Source organism: Zootoca vivipara, chromosome 6, assembly GCF_965207765.1.
Source record: "Zootoca vivipara chromosome 6, rZooViv2.hap1.1, whole genome shotgun sequence".
NCBI lineage: Eukaryota > Metazoa > Chordata > Lepidosauria > Squamata > Lacertidae > Zootoca > Zootoca vivipara.
The window spans coordinates 24,781,747-24,797,361 of record NC_142589.1 but is presented as its reverse complement, the minus strand read 5'-3'; the positions used below and the strand labels follow the sequence as shown (position 1 = coordinate 24,797,361).

Genomic DNA, 15,615 nt, shown 5'->3' with positions numbered 1-15,615 from the left:
CGCAAATATCCCAAGTTAAGAGCGCTGACCAGGACCAAGTAAAGTGTGGCCCTAAAGGGGTGGGCTTGTGCAAGTCAAACAGCACCCCACCCTTCCAAATATCACATGGCAGTATTCTGGAAATGTTGGGGGACCTCACTCTGTAATGTGGCGTTGGTCCTCCTGGTTCAAGGTGGGGAGTGGAAGGCTAAGATCCAGTCAAAGTGTACTCGATGGTCTGTCTCAACAGAAGGAAGCTTATTCATGGGCATTGTTTTTAAAGTCCAGCACTTCTGATTATTAAGCTTCCCACAAGGCTCACCTTCATTTCCAGCATCACATTCTCCTGCTGCAGTTTCTCAAGAGTCACATGCAGAAAATCTCTTTCCTCAGCTGCTCCCCGAAGCCGCAGAAGCTCTGACTTGGAACTGTGCAGCTCCTGGTTGAACAACCAAGGGAGTTAGCTGGGATGGCGTGCAATGAGAGCTCTTTAGCTGGGAAGTTACTGTTATAGTTTGGAGGGGTGGGCTCAATCTGGATGATACCCAGGGGTCCTTTCCAAGCCTGTGGTCTTGTGTATGTGAGGCTGGAATCTCTAACAGGAAACTTGCTGAACTAGTCAAACTATTTCCTTTGTCAAAGCATCAGCTGACCTACGTAGTTCTTGGAGGCTTTCTAAAAGCAGCTGACAATAGGACCACTCACCTTCTTTCCATCTTTCAATGCTTTCTGTGTCATTTCAAGGTTGCAGGCCAGCTGCTTCCTCCACTCTGTCTCCTCCAAGAGTTTGCTTTCCAGCTCTTCCACTTTCTCTCGCTTACTTTTCTCCACCTGAGACCAGTGAAAATTGCAACCATTGTCAGCCTGCTGAAAGGGGAGGTCTGCAAGTGTGGACCATGCAACCCAATGGTGGTGGGCCTCAGAGCTGCACCCCCACCTCTCACCTCCTTCCCAATCTAGGGGCCCCCAAAACACCCCTTCAACCTTGTTCCTTGCCTCTTGGGAATCTGCCACTTCGCTTGTTTCTTCGTCAGGCATATCGGATTTACTCTTCTGCGCTTTCCACAGTTCTGCCTCTAAACGAGAAATCTTGACACACACCCCAAACAAGAGGGAAGAGGGTTTAAAAAAATAAAAAGTGCCTTGGCAAGCCCTTCTTTCAGTCCCCCAACCCCTTCACACACCTCCTGATGTTCAAATACATGGCTTGGGTGCCCAGGTTACCTGAAAGCTCATATGTTCCACTACAAGCCTGCCCTAGTTCTAAGATCCTCAGGTCCTTTTAAATGTAACCTGAGAGGAAGGTGAGATAGAAATACATTAAATATATATTAAAGATGTGTTATATATGTTAATAAACTATATTTTAAGATGTGATAGATATAATATTTAATATGCTTTATACATTTACTGAAATTTCAGCAGCCAGTATTGCTTTGTATTTTGATTTTGGGATTCATTGTTTAGATTGTATTTTTATGTTGTTTACTGCTCTGAACTCCCACAGGAGGAAGGGCAGTATAGAAATGGAATTAATCAATTAAAGAAAAGCTGGATGAGAGTGTGAGCTGAGAACTCATGAGCTCAAACCTCACCTTCCCTCCGAATCTTTTGGGAAGTGGGCTATGCACTGCCACACATGTACACAAAAAAGACCTGGCTTCAGGTGCCAGCATATCTCATGTAGCAAGGCCGGGGTGATGCCTCTGCTTGGGACCACGCAGGATCACTGCCTGGTTAGTGCACAGGCCTGACTCAGGGCCAAACAGAAAATACGTTAAATTGGGGCTCCAGATCTTGCTAGACTCCAGCCCCCATCAGTCCTAGCCAGCAGGGTCAATGGCAAGAGATGATGGGATTGCTGCCCCAAGCCCTATGTTAGGGTGAAGGATGGGGATGGGCAAGAATTATGATTAACAACACACAACAACAACAACAACAACAACGTCCTATCCAGGAGACTTTCCCCATGAGAAATGCCAGCCACCCCACTCGTTCCCTCATTTTCTAGTGCTGTGGCACCAGAACAGAACCCCACTTAGGAGCAAAACTGAGAATTATTATACCGTAGTTCCGTTCAGTGCTTTCCCCCCCTAAAAAAATAGAAATAAATGTTTAGGAGTACTCTCATTTTCCTACTCATATTGCAATACTGCCCCTCAATGAAGCCAAACTTAGATTCACAAAATGTTTAGGGGTATACATACCCCTGAGTCCCCCCCAGAAAAAGGGCTGGTTCCGCCCACCTAGAAGAAATAGGACTGTTTTTGGTTTTGCAAAGAACCCTCCATCTCCATCAAGAGAGGAAACCCAGGACCTCGTGGTCTGACCAAGGCCAGGAACTAGGCTTAGTAAGAAGCGTTGGTTCTACAGTTAGGCCAGGGCTAAGGAACCTCTCTGAGCCCCCAGATGTTGTTGAACCACAACATCCATCACCCCTGACTGTTGGCCAAGCTAGCTAGGGCTGGTTAAAGTTGTTGACTAGGAGCATCTGCTGGGCCGCCCTTCTTACAAAGCGAGGAAAACCAAATGAAAATACCTGTGTGCCATGTTCTTCTCACTAATCTCCTCCAATTGAGCTACTCGTGGGCATATTATGTTTCTTTCTGGCTCCCTATCACTGAAGTATTCCTGTAGCTCCATCTTATGAAGGGAGACACACGAGGCCCTTGGCTCAGGAAGACTCCAACTGCTCTTGACAGTTGGAAACTGTTAGCTCAGCCTTATAGCTTCCAACTGTTTAGGGTTCTAGATCGCTTTCCTGCCAGGGAGAATTTCCCTCCACTGGATCCAGTGATCATGCCCCATGATTTACCCGTCAGTGTATATTCACCAACACAACATACAAAAAATATGTTATGTAAGGACAAATGGCTGACAAGAATGTGCATATTTATTTATTCAGAAGCCGCCTTCTGTTTCAAATTTTAAAATGCCTGCTGAAAACTCTCTTATTCTTCAGTCAGGCTTACTGCAGGCAGTTAAGAAGACATTTGTCCACAATACAGTGGTACCTCGACTTACGAACGACTCGACAACCGAATTTTTCGACTTACGAATGGGGGTAATGGCCGCACGCTTACGAATGTCTCGACATCCAAAAGAAAACCGTGGCAGTTTTAGATAGGGATTTTTCGACTTACGAATTTTTAGATAGGGTTGCTTCGACTTACAATGTTTTCCGTTTCCAATGCACTCCTATGGGAAATTGCGTTTCCAATGGCGTTTTTCGACTTGCGAATTTTTCGACTTACGGAGGTGCCTTCGGAACGGATTAAATTTGTAAGTCGAGGCACCACTGTAGTTCGATGATTTTTTATTTTAACCTTTCAAATATGGTTTTTATTGTGTGGTTTTATGTGCTGATCACTGTGATCACTTTGGTATTTTTAAAATGAATTAGCATCATATAAATGTTTAAATAAATAAAACAGACACCACTTGATTGTAAATTGGGAAAAACTGTATATAATGCATATGTTACGGGAAATGTGCCTGAATTGATAGAATCAATCAATCATTCACAAACTGATGTGGAAAAGGGGTGAACTGAACTCAAGGTTGTTAAAAAAAGGAACCCAGAGAAATCAAAACTGATAGATTGTCTGTCCTAATAATAATAATAATAATAATAATAATAATAATAATAATAATAATAATAATAATAATTATTTCTACCCCACCCATCTGGCTGGGTTTCCCCAGCCACTCTGGGCAGCTCCTAACAGAATATTAAAAACACGATAAAATATCAAACATTAAAAACTTCCCTAAACAGGGCTACCTTCAGATGTCTTTTAAAAGTCAGATAGTTGTTTATTTCCTTGACATCTGATGGGAGGGCATTCCACATGGTGGGTGCCACTACCAAGAAGCCCCTCTGCCTCATGTCCCAGAACTTAGAGACTGTCTCCTCCCTCCAAATCCCACTTCAGCCTCTACCCTTTTTCAAAGTTCACTGCCTATTGCCCTCCAGTTCAACCAACAATTCCACACCGTACAGACGTTCAACCCCAGTGGAGAAAAACAACAACACAAAATGCCTTGATGGTCAACAGAAGCCCAGCTTGGAAGAGTGTGAATTGGGCTTCGAAAGCCCCTCCTGGACCCCAAGGTCAAGACAGACAGCCCTGCGACTTGCCTCAGTGGGGGAGGCAGGAAGCAGAACCATCAACTTTTCCAGAGGTCTGGCTCCACCAGGCACCTCCTGCCCCTGAAATGGGGCAGCTGATCACTATAGGAATAACTGTCTGGAAATTGGTGCCTCTTTGCATGTCATTTTTTTAAAAAAAACTGTAAACTTTTGCGGGCAGGGACTGTCTTGTTTTCGTTGTATGTGGGAGCCTTTCGGGCTAATGTGCAAGGTATAAAAATGCTCTAAACAAATAACACCTGGCCAGACTGGGTTACCTTCCTCTGCAGTCCGTCCACTTCACACTCAAACTGCTCCCGCTCATCCTTAGTCTGGTTCTGTGTCTCCCCCAGGAGGGACTCCAGCTCCTCATTCCTCTCCACCAGATCCTCGTGTTCCCGCTCCAACTTCCGGAGCTTGTGCAGGAGCTGCGAGTTTTGGCATTCCACGCCTTCAATGGCTTGGCGGCACCTACATCAAAGTGAAACACATTGGCAGGAAATCCCTGAAGCAGCTGGCACAGTTTAAGTTAAAGATTTGAATTTAATGTTGCCATCTTCAATTGGGCCTGGGAACTGACTGGCAATCAGAGGTGCTGTGCTACCTGAGGGTCAGCATGATGTAACCCATGGGTAGGCAAACTAAGGCCCAGGGGATGGATGCGGCTCAATTGCCTTCTAAATCCAGCCTGCGGACGGTCTGGGAATCAGCATGTTTTTACATGAGTAGAATGTGTCCTTTTATTTAAAATGCATCTCTGGGTTATTTGTGGGGCCTGCCTGGTGTTTTTACATGAGTAGAATGTGTGCTTTTATTTAAAATGCACCTCTGGGTTATTTGTGGGGCATAGGAATTCATTCATTTTATTCACCCCCCCCCCCAAAAAAATATAGTCCGGTCCCCCACAAGGTCTGATGGACAGTGGACCGGCCCCCTGTTGGAAAAGTTTGCTGACCCCTGGTAACCTGAGATTCTACCAGTATCTGCTGTGTGAATGGACCAAAGCAGAAATTCACAAAATGTATTTTGCGGAAGCAAGGATCATGGGCAATGAGACAACAGCATCAATGAAAGCAGCACATTTACATAATTTAAGTGATCACAGAATTGTAGAGTTGGAAGGGACCTCAAGGATCATCTAGTTCAACCTCCTGCAAATCAGGAATTTTTTGCCCAATGTGAGGCTCGAACTCACAACCCTGAGATTAAGAGTCTTATGTTCTACCAACTGAGACTTGGTGAAAATCATTTGCTTTTTGACATTTGCTTAGCTTATTCACCTCTGATGAAGGGCCTTGTTATGTTCAGTTTCTGAGGCAGCTTCATCCAAAATGCTGGTCTCTTCTTCAGCTTTCAGCTTTCCCTTTTTATCCTGTGATCCAAGAAAATTTAGGAGGATAGTAAACTACCTTATATTCAGACAGACCATGGATCCATCTAGCTCAGCCTGGCCAGCAGCAGCTCTCCAGGAATCTTTTCAGGCAGGAATCTTTTCCAGCCCATCTTGATATGACCTCATGCATGGAAAGTGGGGCCCCAACCACATTTCCCCTTAGTTGCAAATCCTATTCAGCAAAGGTCCTCTACAACGTTAATTAGAAGCTTCCTTCTCCAATTACTTTTGTTCATCACAGCTAATGAACAGGCTCTTTACTGGTCATTAGTTAGCCAGTTCTGTTCTCTTCTTGAAGGCCCATGTTAATTATTGCTATTACTGCTTTCTTCTAATATTTTGTCTTTTCTTTCCGGTCTGTTTCCTACCCTCCATGAGAAGTGGGGTTCCTCTACAAGTGTTGCGAGGGCTGGGGGTAAAGCAGTCACAACATATATTTAGAACAGCATGATTCCATTTTAAACAGTCATGGCTTCCCCCAAAGGATTCTGGGAGCTGTTGTTTGGTTAAGGGTGCTAACAGTCATGAGGCGGCCCCTTAGTCCCCTCACAGAGCTACAATTCCCAGAGTTCCCTATGAAGTGGGATGGATTTTTAAGCCACTCTGGGAACTGCAGCTTTCGGAGGGGACTAGGGGTCTTCTAACAACTCTCAGCACCCTTAACAAACTACGGCTCCTTTGGGGGGAAGCCATGACTGTTTAAAGCGGTGCTTTTAATATTTCTCTAACTGTATGGGGTGAATGTGGCCTAAGTGCTGGAAATAAGTGGTGGGGAGGGGAAGTGTTGAAGGTTAGCCCCTTCAAATCATACCCTCTCCTCTACCACTTAAATCTGACCCTTAGGTGGGGTGGGGTGAGAAGAAATAGACTGCCAGTATGGCATAGAGGATAGACAAGACTGGGAAGATCCAGGTTCAAATCCCTTGCTTGGCCCCAAAGATCACTCAGGAAACATGGGCTAGTGACTCTTTCTCTCTCTCTGACTAACCTACCTCACAGGGTTGTCATGAGGATAAAAGGGGGGAATCAATTTATGCCACTCTTAACCTCCTTGGAGAATGCAGGGGGCATAAAAATAACAAACAAACAAACAAAATTTAAATACCTGCAACAAGCAGCCTTCATGTTCTTTAGTTTGGTCCATCCTGGCTAATACGTATCTTGGCTCTTCCTCAGTCACCTGATACTTGGGAATCTCCGCATCAAGCTTTTCAGCCTTAAATGCCAGAAAGAAAGAAAGAAAGAAAGAAAGAAAGAAAGAAAGAAAGAAAGAAAGAAAGAAAGAAAGAAAGAAAGAAAGAAAGACTTCCAATGGTTTCATTCAGAAGAGAGAATTCACATCCAATCTCTGCTCTCCTGGGCCAGTTCACCCAGGTTAGAAATAGCCCCTCAAAGCAATTCCTTGCCTGCTGAGGATTTCCCCCTCCAAAATGATCTTGCGTAATCTAAAACTACTTCCTTGGCCCAGCAGTTTCTCTCAGTTTCTCATTTTTCCATTCTTCAGTTCTCCACAATTCCACATCAGTATGTAATTTTTGTACCAGAAGTTTGGTGTGCAATTCTCCTAATACACACATTTTTGCAAAGCAATCCCCCTAATATAATGCATTTTGTATGCCCCCCTCCCCAATATATGCAAACTTTACCACAGTATAAGTATTTTTGTGGGGTCACGAAGAGTCGGACACGACTAAACGACTAAACAACAACAACAACAAGTATTTTTGTACACATGACTTGGCTGGAGAGTTGCATTATAAAATTCAGAGGCGTGTGGATGTTTAAGGGATGGTGGTGTTTCAGTTTTGCTTAAGTGCTAATTTAAGTTCGCCCCTAAATGCAAACTGAATCAGAATTTTCCTCTATCCCTACTCAGCACTGAGAGGACCACCAAGCATAGGTAGCTGCAGTTGGCATTTTGGGTCAGCAGTATAATAGGGTTAGTATAATAGGGTCTGAACAGATAAACACAGCAGTTTAACAAAAAGCCAAACTGGTGCTCCAAAGGTTCACATGCACAACCCCAACCTCCCCTGCCCTGCTCAGGTAAGCTGAAGCAATGCTGGTGATGGATGGGTGGCTCTTTGGCTCCACCACACACACCACACTGGCAACGATGGTCACTAGTATCCCAAACATTAGTGACCCAGACTGACCTGCTCCAAGAACATTTGTCTCTCCGAGTCGAGGAGTTGGACTCTGCTGCGTAATGCCAGGATTTCTTGGTCCAATCGGATGTTCAGCTCCCGGGCCTTCTGTAGCTCTGACATTTCTAAAGGCAACCAGGGGCCATGACCAGCAGGTATCCAAGTAGACGCTCTTTTTACATCTCAGAAATGGCACCATTTTGCATTTTGAGACAGTGGCTCAGGCCACGAGTGCCATGTTTTGGAAGTCTTTTATCTCAACAAGCTGGAATATTGGTAATCCAAGGTGTGGCATAAGCTAAAAGTGCCCAGGGGCCCCAAGTGCTTCTTTGCCATTGGGTCTAATCTTATTTTATATAGAGAGGCTCAGGAGCATCAGGTCCCACAAGACCATGCAACAGTCTTGGGTTTAGTGCAGTTCAAGTTTACCTTTTTATCTTTTTTCACATTTAAAAGCATAATTGTTCAGACCATGGAAGCCTTTGTAATTATAATGACATATCCTTCCCCTCTTGGTATGTTTTAATTACAGTATCCTCTACTTATTTGTTGGAAATGTGACAATTTTTTTTAAAAAAATGGGGAAACTTGTTAGTTATTATTAAAATTCAATTATTTTTTGGGGGGGAAACAAGAACAATAAATGGCCCAGTTCTTTGGAGAAGGCACACAGCCCATGATGTTTCCTCCACCAAAATTTTCCTATTATCACAACAGTACAAATTCCTGGAGATGACCAGGACATCATTACTGAGCTGTGTCATACCCAGTGCTTTTTTCCTGGGTGGACACAGGGGGATGCATACTCCTAAACATTTTGTGAATCTTTGTACTTTTTTCCATTTACTGTATTTATTTTTCCTGATTTGAACTATAAAATGGTGATTTTCATAAGTCAAAATGAGAGTACCCAGAAACATTTTTAAAGAAAAAAAAGCACTGGTCATACCCCTGCTGGGAGAACCCTCTTCAGATGATAGTCTCAAGTTCCCAAAGCAAAACATCACAGGGGATCAATTTCTGAGGCCAACCAAGGAGATCCAGAGCCCTCGGTGGAACTAGCAAGCCAGCCTATCCCGCATGACATGTAGCCCCTTCTCAGACTGCATTCAGATGACACTGTCTTCTTGACATTTCTTTACATACTCAGTTTTCTGATTTATTTGATCTTTCACCCAGCATAAAAACCACTTCTGGAAATCTAGTGGAAGTTTAATGCTCATCCATGTTAATTGTTAATTGTTTCCGGGGGGGGGGGGGGAATACAGCTACATCACTTCAGGCTACAGGTGGGGCTCAGTTGACTGGATGCTCTTTCTGCACAAAAGGCTCCTTCTGCCTAGAAGACTAGACGGTGGCTCTAGCTCAACCTTTTCCCCTGGCATGTTTCCAAGTACAAGGAATAACTGGGGGTTGAAGGAACATCCAAGTCATGCCTGTCCCTACAATGTGGAGTGGTGCAGTTTAGGTGCTAGTTGACTGCCCCAGTGAAAACGTCATCAGAGAGGGACTGGGACTGAGAAATACATGGAGACACTGCTAGGCACTAGGGACAGTGTTCTCGAAGCTACGAACATGAGTTTGACCAAACTGCGGGAGGCAGTGGAAGACAGGAGTGTCTGGCGTGCTATGGTCTATGGGGTCACGAAGAGTCGGACATGACTAAACGACTAAACAACAACTGCTAAGCAAGGCCAGGATTTGGCTGTTGCCCAGAAACATTTATAGCCAATGAGAGGGAACCAATGAGCTTCCTGGGCAGATGCAGCTATGATGGAAGCGAGCAGGACAGCACAATTCTCTCTAATAACAAACTCAGCTGGTTGAGTGCCAATAGGATTGTGATTTTAATAGCCACAAAGAAATAAGAGAGGTATGTCAGCATGCTTATAGGTAATCCTGTTGTTTGCAGAAGTACAAAAAAGAAAAAGAAAGAAAAAAGAAAAAGGATCTTGAGGAAAATCCTTGTGGGGAAAGAAGGGGACGCTAAGGGAGCAAACAAACCCTGAAATATTCTTCAAAATTTGTTCATTCACCCCATCCCCCCAAATTGCTAAGTGATTTTTAGGAAAAGAAAAAGGAGATGAGGAATGGAACAGAGTACAGTATGCAGGACATGAGCATGCTGGGGCAGGAGTACTCCATGATGTCTCTAGTATCAATTTCAGATGATGAGGGTGACATTTTGTTGCAGTTCCCCCCACTTAAACCTCTGAAAATGAAATGCAGAGAAGGCTGTTGCCTTCATTCTCTGCTTGTTAAACATCTCTTTAGCCACTGCTGCAAACAGGATGCTGAACTAGATTGTCCTTTGTTCCAATACAAATCATAATTAGTCCTGCAAATGTGCTAAGCAAGTGATATAGGCAGCATGCAACTTACCATTGTCTTTCACCTTATTCGCCTCTTCTTTCAAGCTCTCTGCCATGGATGGAGCTGATTGAAAAATCAAGAGAATGGAGCAGTTTTGGGGGGGTGGGGGGGAGGAGAGCTATAAATTACTGCTGTCCCTATAATTAAACACACACACAGTAAGTACAAACAGTGTGCTGGAACAGTGTTCTTCAATCTTGGGTCCCCAGATGTTGGGACTACAAAACCCATGATCCTGGTCAGGGATTAAGGGAGTTGTAGTTCAAAGACATCTGGGGACCCAAGGCTGAAGAACGCTGCTAGAAGAACTGTCCCAGAAATCCCCGATCAGAGGCGTCTGTGTGCTTTAGGCAATGCTTCTCTATTTACTAATTTTTTAAAAAATCCATTAATTTATATTTTAAATGGATGTGTGTGGGGCACCAATAAACAACATCAAAGCAATTGCTAGGGACTAGCCATGTTCATCTATTGTTGCAAAAACAAGAAATAATATTGTTGTTAACCTACAATAACCCACAGTGATCTATTAAAAGTGAAAAAGGTACCACAGGAATAGTGTAGCTGCTTTGTACCTAAAATAAATCAGGGATTCCATCTGATTTGTTTTGAAGAGGTAGAAAAATCCTTTACAACAGATTTCACAAATTATTAAAACACACAGGTCTTCTTAATACATCACCCAGAAGCCCAAGTTTAACCTAAAGAGCCTATCTGGCTAAATCTCTAACCTTGAAACATGGAATGCCACAGAATAACATAAAATTCAAAATACTAAAAGCCATAGATACACAAACAAGTGTAAAAAACAAGCAAACACTATTTGCAAATTGTAACAGATTTCTCACTGGCTCAGTGCACTCGAGGGTCACCCAGAAAATGAATCCACCAGCAGCTCTGATGGGGATCTGGAGGCGCACTGCTGTTGGGAGGCTGAGGCACATTGTGCAGAACGTGCCCTCTGAGGCAAAAGCTGCCCTAAAAAGAAATTGATCAGCCAAAGCAGAGCAGGAGGTTGGACTGTGCTGAACAGAGCAGCCAGGCTGGAACCTACACTAACTGAAAGTTCTATGGTGATTTTGCAACACTCTCTGCCTTGAGGGGGAAAGGAGTTTAGAGGGTCACATTCCCAACTTGTCAAGTCTTTGGGGGCGGGGGAAACCCTCCTGGGGAGCCTACTGTTTCACAAAACAGTATTTCTGTTTTGTCTTTCTCCTGGAAAGTAGCTATTTTGGGGACAGAGACTCAGTTCCCAGGTGACAGTTCTTGACTGCCTTGTATGCAAGTTATAAATCTGAGCTGGCCCAGATATCAAAATGTGTTTCAAACTGTGTCCATCCCCATTTCCTCTTGATGGAGATCACCTGGTCACAGTGGCCCACGCTCTAACAGAAGCCAGATTAGACTCCTGCAATGTGCTACATGGGAAGTTGCCTTTGAAAACATCTCAAAAACTCTATTGGATAAAACCAAACCAATCCATAAGTGCTACACCACTAGCTGTGGCTGGCTATATGGAGCACATCTTGCCAGTCCTTAAATAGCAGTGCAAATTCTTGGACACACGACCAGGCCATTGAGGATCAATAAAGAGAATAGATCTATAGCCCCCTTGGCCATTGCCAATATTTTTATATGTTAACATTATAATGTATTCGTTTGTGTTGATATCTTATGTATGATGGGGGGCGGAATTGACGTAGCGTGGCATCTTCTGGAGAAGAAAAATGGATCACAGCCAAGGTCCGCCAAAAATGTTTGAGTTGTCAGTGGCTGCAAGCAGTTGGAACTCACCCATTTTGCTCTGGTTTTCCTTCTGCGTGGCCAATTCTTCTGTCAGCCTCTGGATCTCTGCCTGTGCCAACTGCAACCTGTGTGTGGCTTCCTCCAAGTGCTGCTCAGTGTGTCTGAGCAAGGCGCTTTGTCTAGCCAGCTCTTCAGCATGAGACTAAAAGACAAAGTACAATATTTAGAGGAAGGGCCCTGGCTGCGGAAGGCCTCTCTGCATCCTAGGTGCCGGAACCTTCATTTTAAACAGATGGACACAAGTGGGCAGAATTAAGGGCCCATGACATTGCTTCTCACTCAAGCCCTGTCAGGATGGGAAGGTGGTGGTGGGTGGAGCAAAGCTTTCTTAAAACTGGTGGCTTCATCTTACAGTAGCACACAGTCCCCAGTACAGAGGTAGCAAATGTGGTGCCTTTCAGGATTACAGCTGCCATCAATTAAAACAAACAAACAAACAAACATCGGTGGGCAAAATAGACCAATCTTCTCCTGACTTTGTACAGGACAGCTTCATAAGTTCACATAGATCTTCATCCCATAGACTTTCCATTTCATTTCCCAAGGTTTCTGTCAGTGATGTGACTGGTCCTTCCACTACAACTTCTATAGACAACATTTTCCAGGAATTATGTGATACCTTAAAAAAAAATCCATGCATGGCTGTTTTTCAATTGACACCATGTTACCCTTGATGTGCCCAAGATACACTACGACGCTAAGCAGCATGAGCAGAAGTGAAAAGGGTTGGACCAATTTCTTCTCTTTATTACTTTATGCATCATCTCTTTGGTGCACTGCATAGATTTCCGTTGCTCCTGAAGCTCATCTTCTAGTGTCCGCTGGATGTGATCCAACTGATCCTTAGACAAAAAAGAAAAAGAAAGAAAGAAAGATTAAAAATACATAACTTCACCAAAATACTTCCCCTTGTATTTCTTCATAGTACTAATATAAATAACACGGAGAGTTTTAAAAAACATAATGTTTTATAAGGTGAACGGATGTTATCTGAAAACACCTCTTCTGCTCCCTGAATATACATACTTCTCCCCTATCAAACTGGAGGGAAATGAATTGGGAAATCTTATATCTTCCTGTCTTCGTGAGACCTGGAAACAAAATGGACAATAATATATTTTTTAAGGAAAATGCCAGCTGAGGTGGGCATCCATTGGCTAGCACATTAAGAACATAGGAACAGCCCACTGGATCAGGCCAATGGCCCATATAGTCCAGAATCCTGTTCTCACAGTGGGCAACCAGATGCCCCAGAGGGAAACCTGCAAGCAGGATTCGAGCACAAGAGCCCTCTCCCCTCCTGTGGCTTCCAGCAACAGGTATTCAGAAGCATGGCTGCTTCCATCTATGAAGGGCAGAGCAGAGTCATCATGGCTAGTAGCCATCAATAGTTCTCTCCTCCATGAGAGGTCACTGGTCCTCCATGAGAGGTCACTATACCATTACTTTTCTGCAATTTGCTCTGGGAGCCTCTCAGGGCTTTAAGGCAGAATAGAAAAGCATTCCAGATAAAGAAGGCTGATGTACCTGAAGCTGAGCAGCGCAAAGGCTTTCCAAACAGCTGGGGGATTGCAGTTTTTGCTCCAGCGCATCTATCTTCTCTAGCAGGGTGCTTCTCTCAACCAGCAAATAAGCAACCTGTTCACTGGGGCTGCTGTGGGCGATATCAAACAAGCCTTCCTGCTCCAACATTTCTTCCACTTCCTTCTGCTGAGATTCTGGTGGTGTGGGAAAGAAATGCACGCCTAAGCATCCTATAAAAAAGAACCAGCTTTCTTGGAGAGAGTTGCTGGCTTCAACACAAGTCCAGAGACAGGAAAGAACCACCTCCAAGATCCAAAGCCAAAGAGGGGGCTGCCTCCACACCTGCCCAGAGAGCTGAAGGCAATTCAGCTGCTGGTTTGTTGTAGTCACTCATTCCACTTCCACCTCCAGAAAGTAAGATTTGCAAGGTTTTTGTCTCATTTAAAAACAAAACAAAACTCTGTTCTCCACCACTTGTATACCTCTATTCATAAAAAATATCACTATCAGAGCACTTTACAATAACCAAATACATATACAATAAAACCCACATAAAACCCTAAAAGATAAAATCAAAGATCATCAACTGTCTGCATAAGCTTGGTGGCACAGAAAAGTTTTCAGCAGACATTTAAATGTTTAAACAGATGGCACTTGCTATATCTTTATTGGAACAGCATTCCACAAGACTGGGCCAACAACCCTAAAAGCTCAGTTTTGTGTTACTGTCAGATGAGACCTCCCAACTTAGGGAACGACCAACGATGCTCCTGCAGGTGATCTCCATGATTGAGCTGGGTTAGAAGGATTCAGGAGGTATCCAGGTTCCCTGTACCTAAGTTGTTTAGGGATTTGCAAGTTAATACAAGGACCTTAACACAGCGTGGTAGTAAGCCCCCATTCAACAATGGGGTCACATGTTGTCAGACAACAGCTCCCATCAGCAGTCTGACCACTGCATTCTGCACCAGATGGAGCTTCCGAATCAGGTCCAAGGGCAGCACATTGCAGTAACCAAGCCTCATGGCTCCCAATGCATGGACTGCAGTGGTCAGGCTATCCCAGTCCAGGAACAGCCATAGCTGGCAAACTAGACAAAGATGTGGGATAAATCTAGGGTATCATTTGGCTACTGTTTCTAGTTGATCTTCAATTATAAAATGTTAAGTCATTTTATAAGCATGGTTTTATGTATGATTTTTTATGTATGTCTTTTTTTCCATGAAATATTTTTTATAAACAAAGAAATAATCCATGCGGCATGATCCTAGCACAGCCATTTCTGCTTCCCTCTTGCTCCCTTTTTGGTCGTTACTGCCTATCCTCGGCCTTTTGTACACCCCCTTTATTAAACTGCAGTTTAAAATCAAAGGGGATAGCACAGAGTGGAAACTGCGGAGATGTTTTTGATTGCAAGAGCAAATGGAACTGGCAGCAGGCCTCTGAGTGGAAACATGCAATTGATTTGGACAGGGAGTGGACAGTCAGGCTTTTGCTCTGTTTAAGCATGTAGAGCTCAGGGAGTGGAGGGAGGAACAGTTGTGCCTAGGTCCCACAGCAATGATTCCTGTGTACTTTCTGTTCACATAGAAACATAGGAAGAACTCTGCTGGACCAGGCCAAAGAGAGCCCAACTCTTCAGGATCCTGTTCTTGCAGTTGCCAACTAGATGCCTGTGGGAAACAAGCCAACAGGATTTGAGCACAGAAACACTCTCCCCTCCTGCAGCTTCCAGCAACTGGTATTCAGAAACATTGCTGCCTCCAACTGCGGAGGCAAGTAGCCATCAATAGCCACTCCTCTATTTGTCCAGCCCTCTGTGAAAGTCATTTAAGTTGGTGGCCATAACTGCCTCTTGTGGGAGTGAGTTTCATAATTTAACTTTGCACTGTGTGAAGAAGTCCTTTCTTCTATTTCATCTCAATCTCCCAACATTTAGCCTTGTTGGATGTCCAGTGTTATGAGAGAGGGTTTTGTTCACTTTTGTTCTGTAGGCAAAACCACTGCTGTTCTCCTCTCTAGATTCTTTCTTTCCTCCCATGTGATAAGCCCAAGCTAATCTGGATGGTTCAGACATCACCGTCACTGGACAGATTCTTTTGCATTCACTGGGTTCACATTCCATAAAGATGGCACAGGACTTGCTGATGACAGACTTTACTCTGCCAACTGCCTCACGCCAGTGGAGAATAAGTCGCAGCTCTCCAGAAGTTGTTGGACTCCAGTTTCCATCAGCCTCGCCAGCATAGCCAGTGGCCAAG

General features: G+C 44.1%; 1 protein-coding gene across 5 annotated transcripts in view; it reads right to left on the bottom strand.

Annotated features, from left to right (window-relative positions):
- Positions 1-15,615, bottom strand: part of CCDC30 (coiled-coil domain containing 30) — a 39,334-nt gene that overhangs the window by 12,057 nt on the left and 11,662 nt on the right. For 3 of the 5 annotated variants that reach the window (XM_088671799.1, XM_035116941.3, XM_088671798.1), the window contains 11 exons: positions 13,358-13,548; positions 12,583-12,672; positions 11,819-11,972; positions 10,034-10,087; positions 7,661-7,776; positions 6,610-6,720; positions 5,392-5,483; positions 4,390-4,582; positions 976-1,068; positions 685-810; positions 302-418 (listed from right to left, as the gene is read on the bottom strand). In XM_088671799.1, the coding sequence (XP_088527925.1) occupies positions 302-418; positions 685-810; positions 976-1,068; positions 4,390-4,582; positions 5,392-5,483; positions 6,610-6,720; positions 7,661-7,776; positions 10,034-10,087; positions 11,819-11,972; positions 12,583-12,672; positions 13,358-13,548 (1,337 nt within the window). The remainder of the gene's footprint in view (positions 1-301; positions 419-684; positions 811-975; positions 1,069-4,389; positions 4,583-5,391; positions 5,484-6,609; positions 6,721-7,660; positions 7,777-10,033; positions 10,088-11,818; positions 11,973-12,582; positions 12,673-13,357; positions 13,549-15,615) is intronic. The other 2 variants (XM_088671801.1, XM_088671800.1) reach the window with 1 other exon arrangement.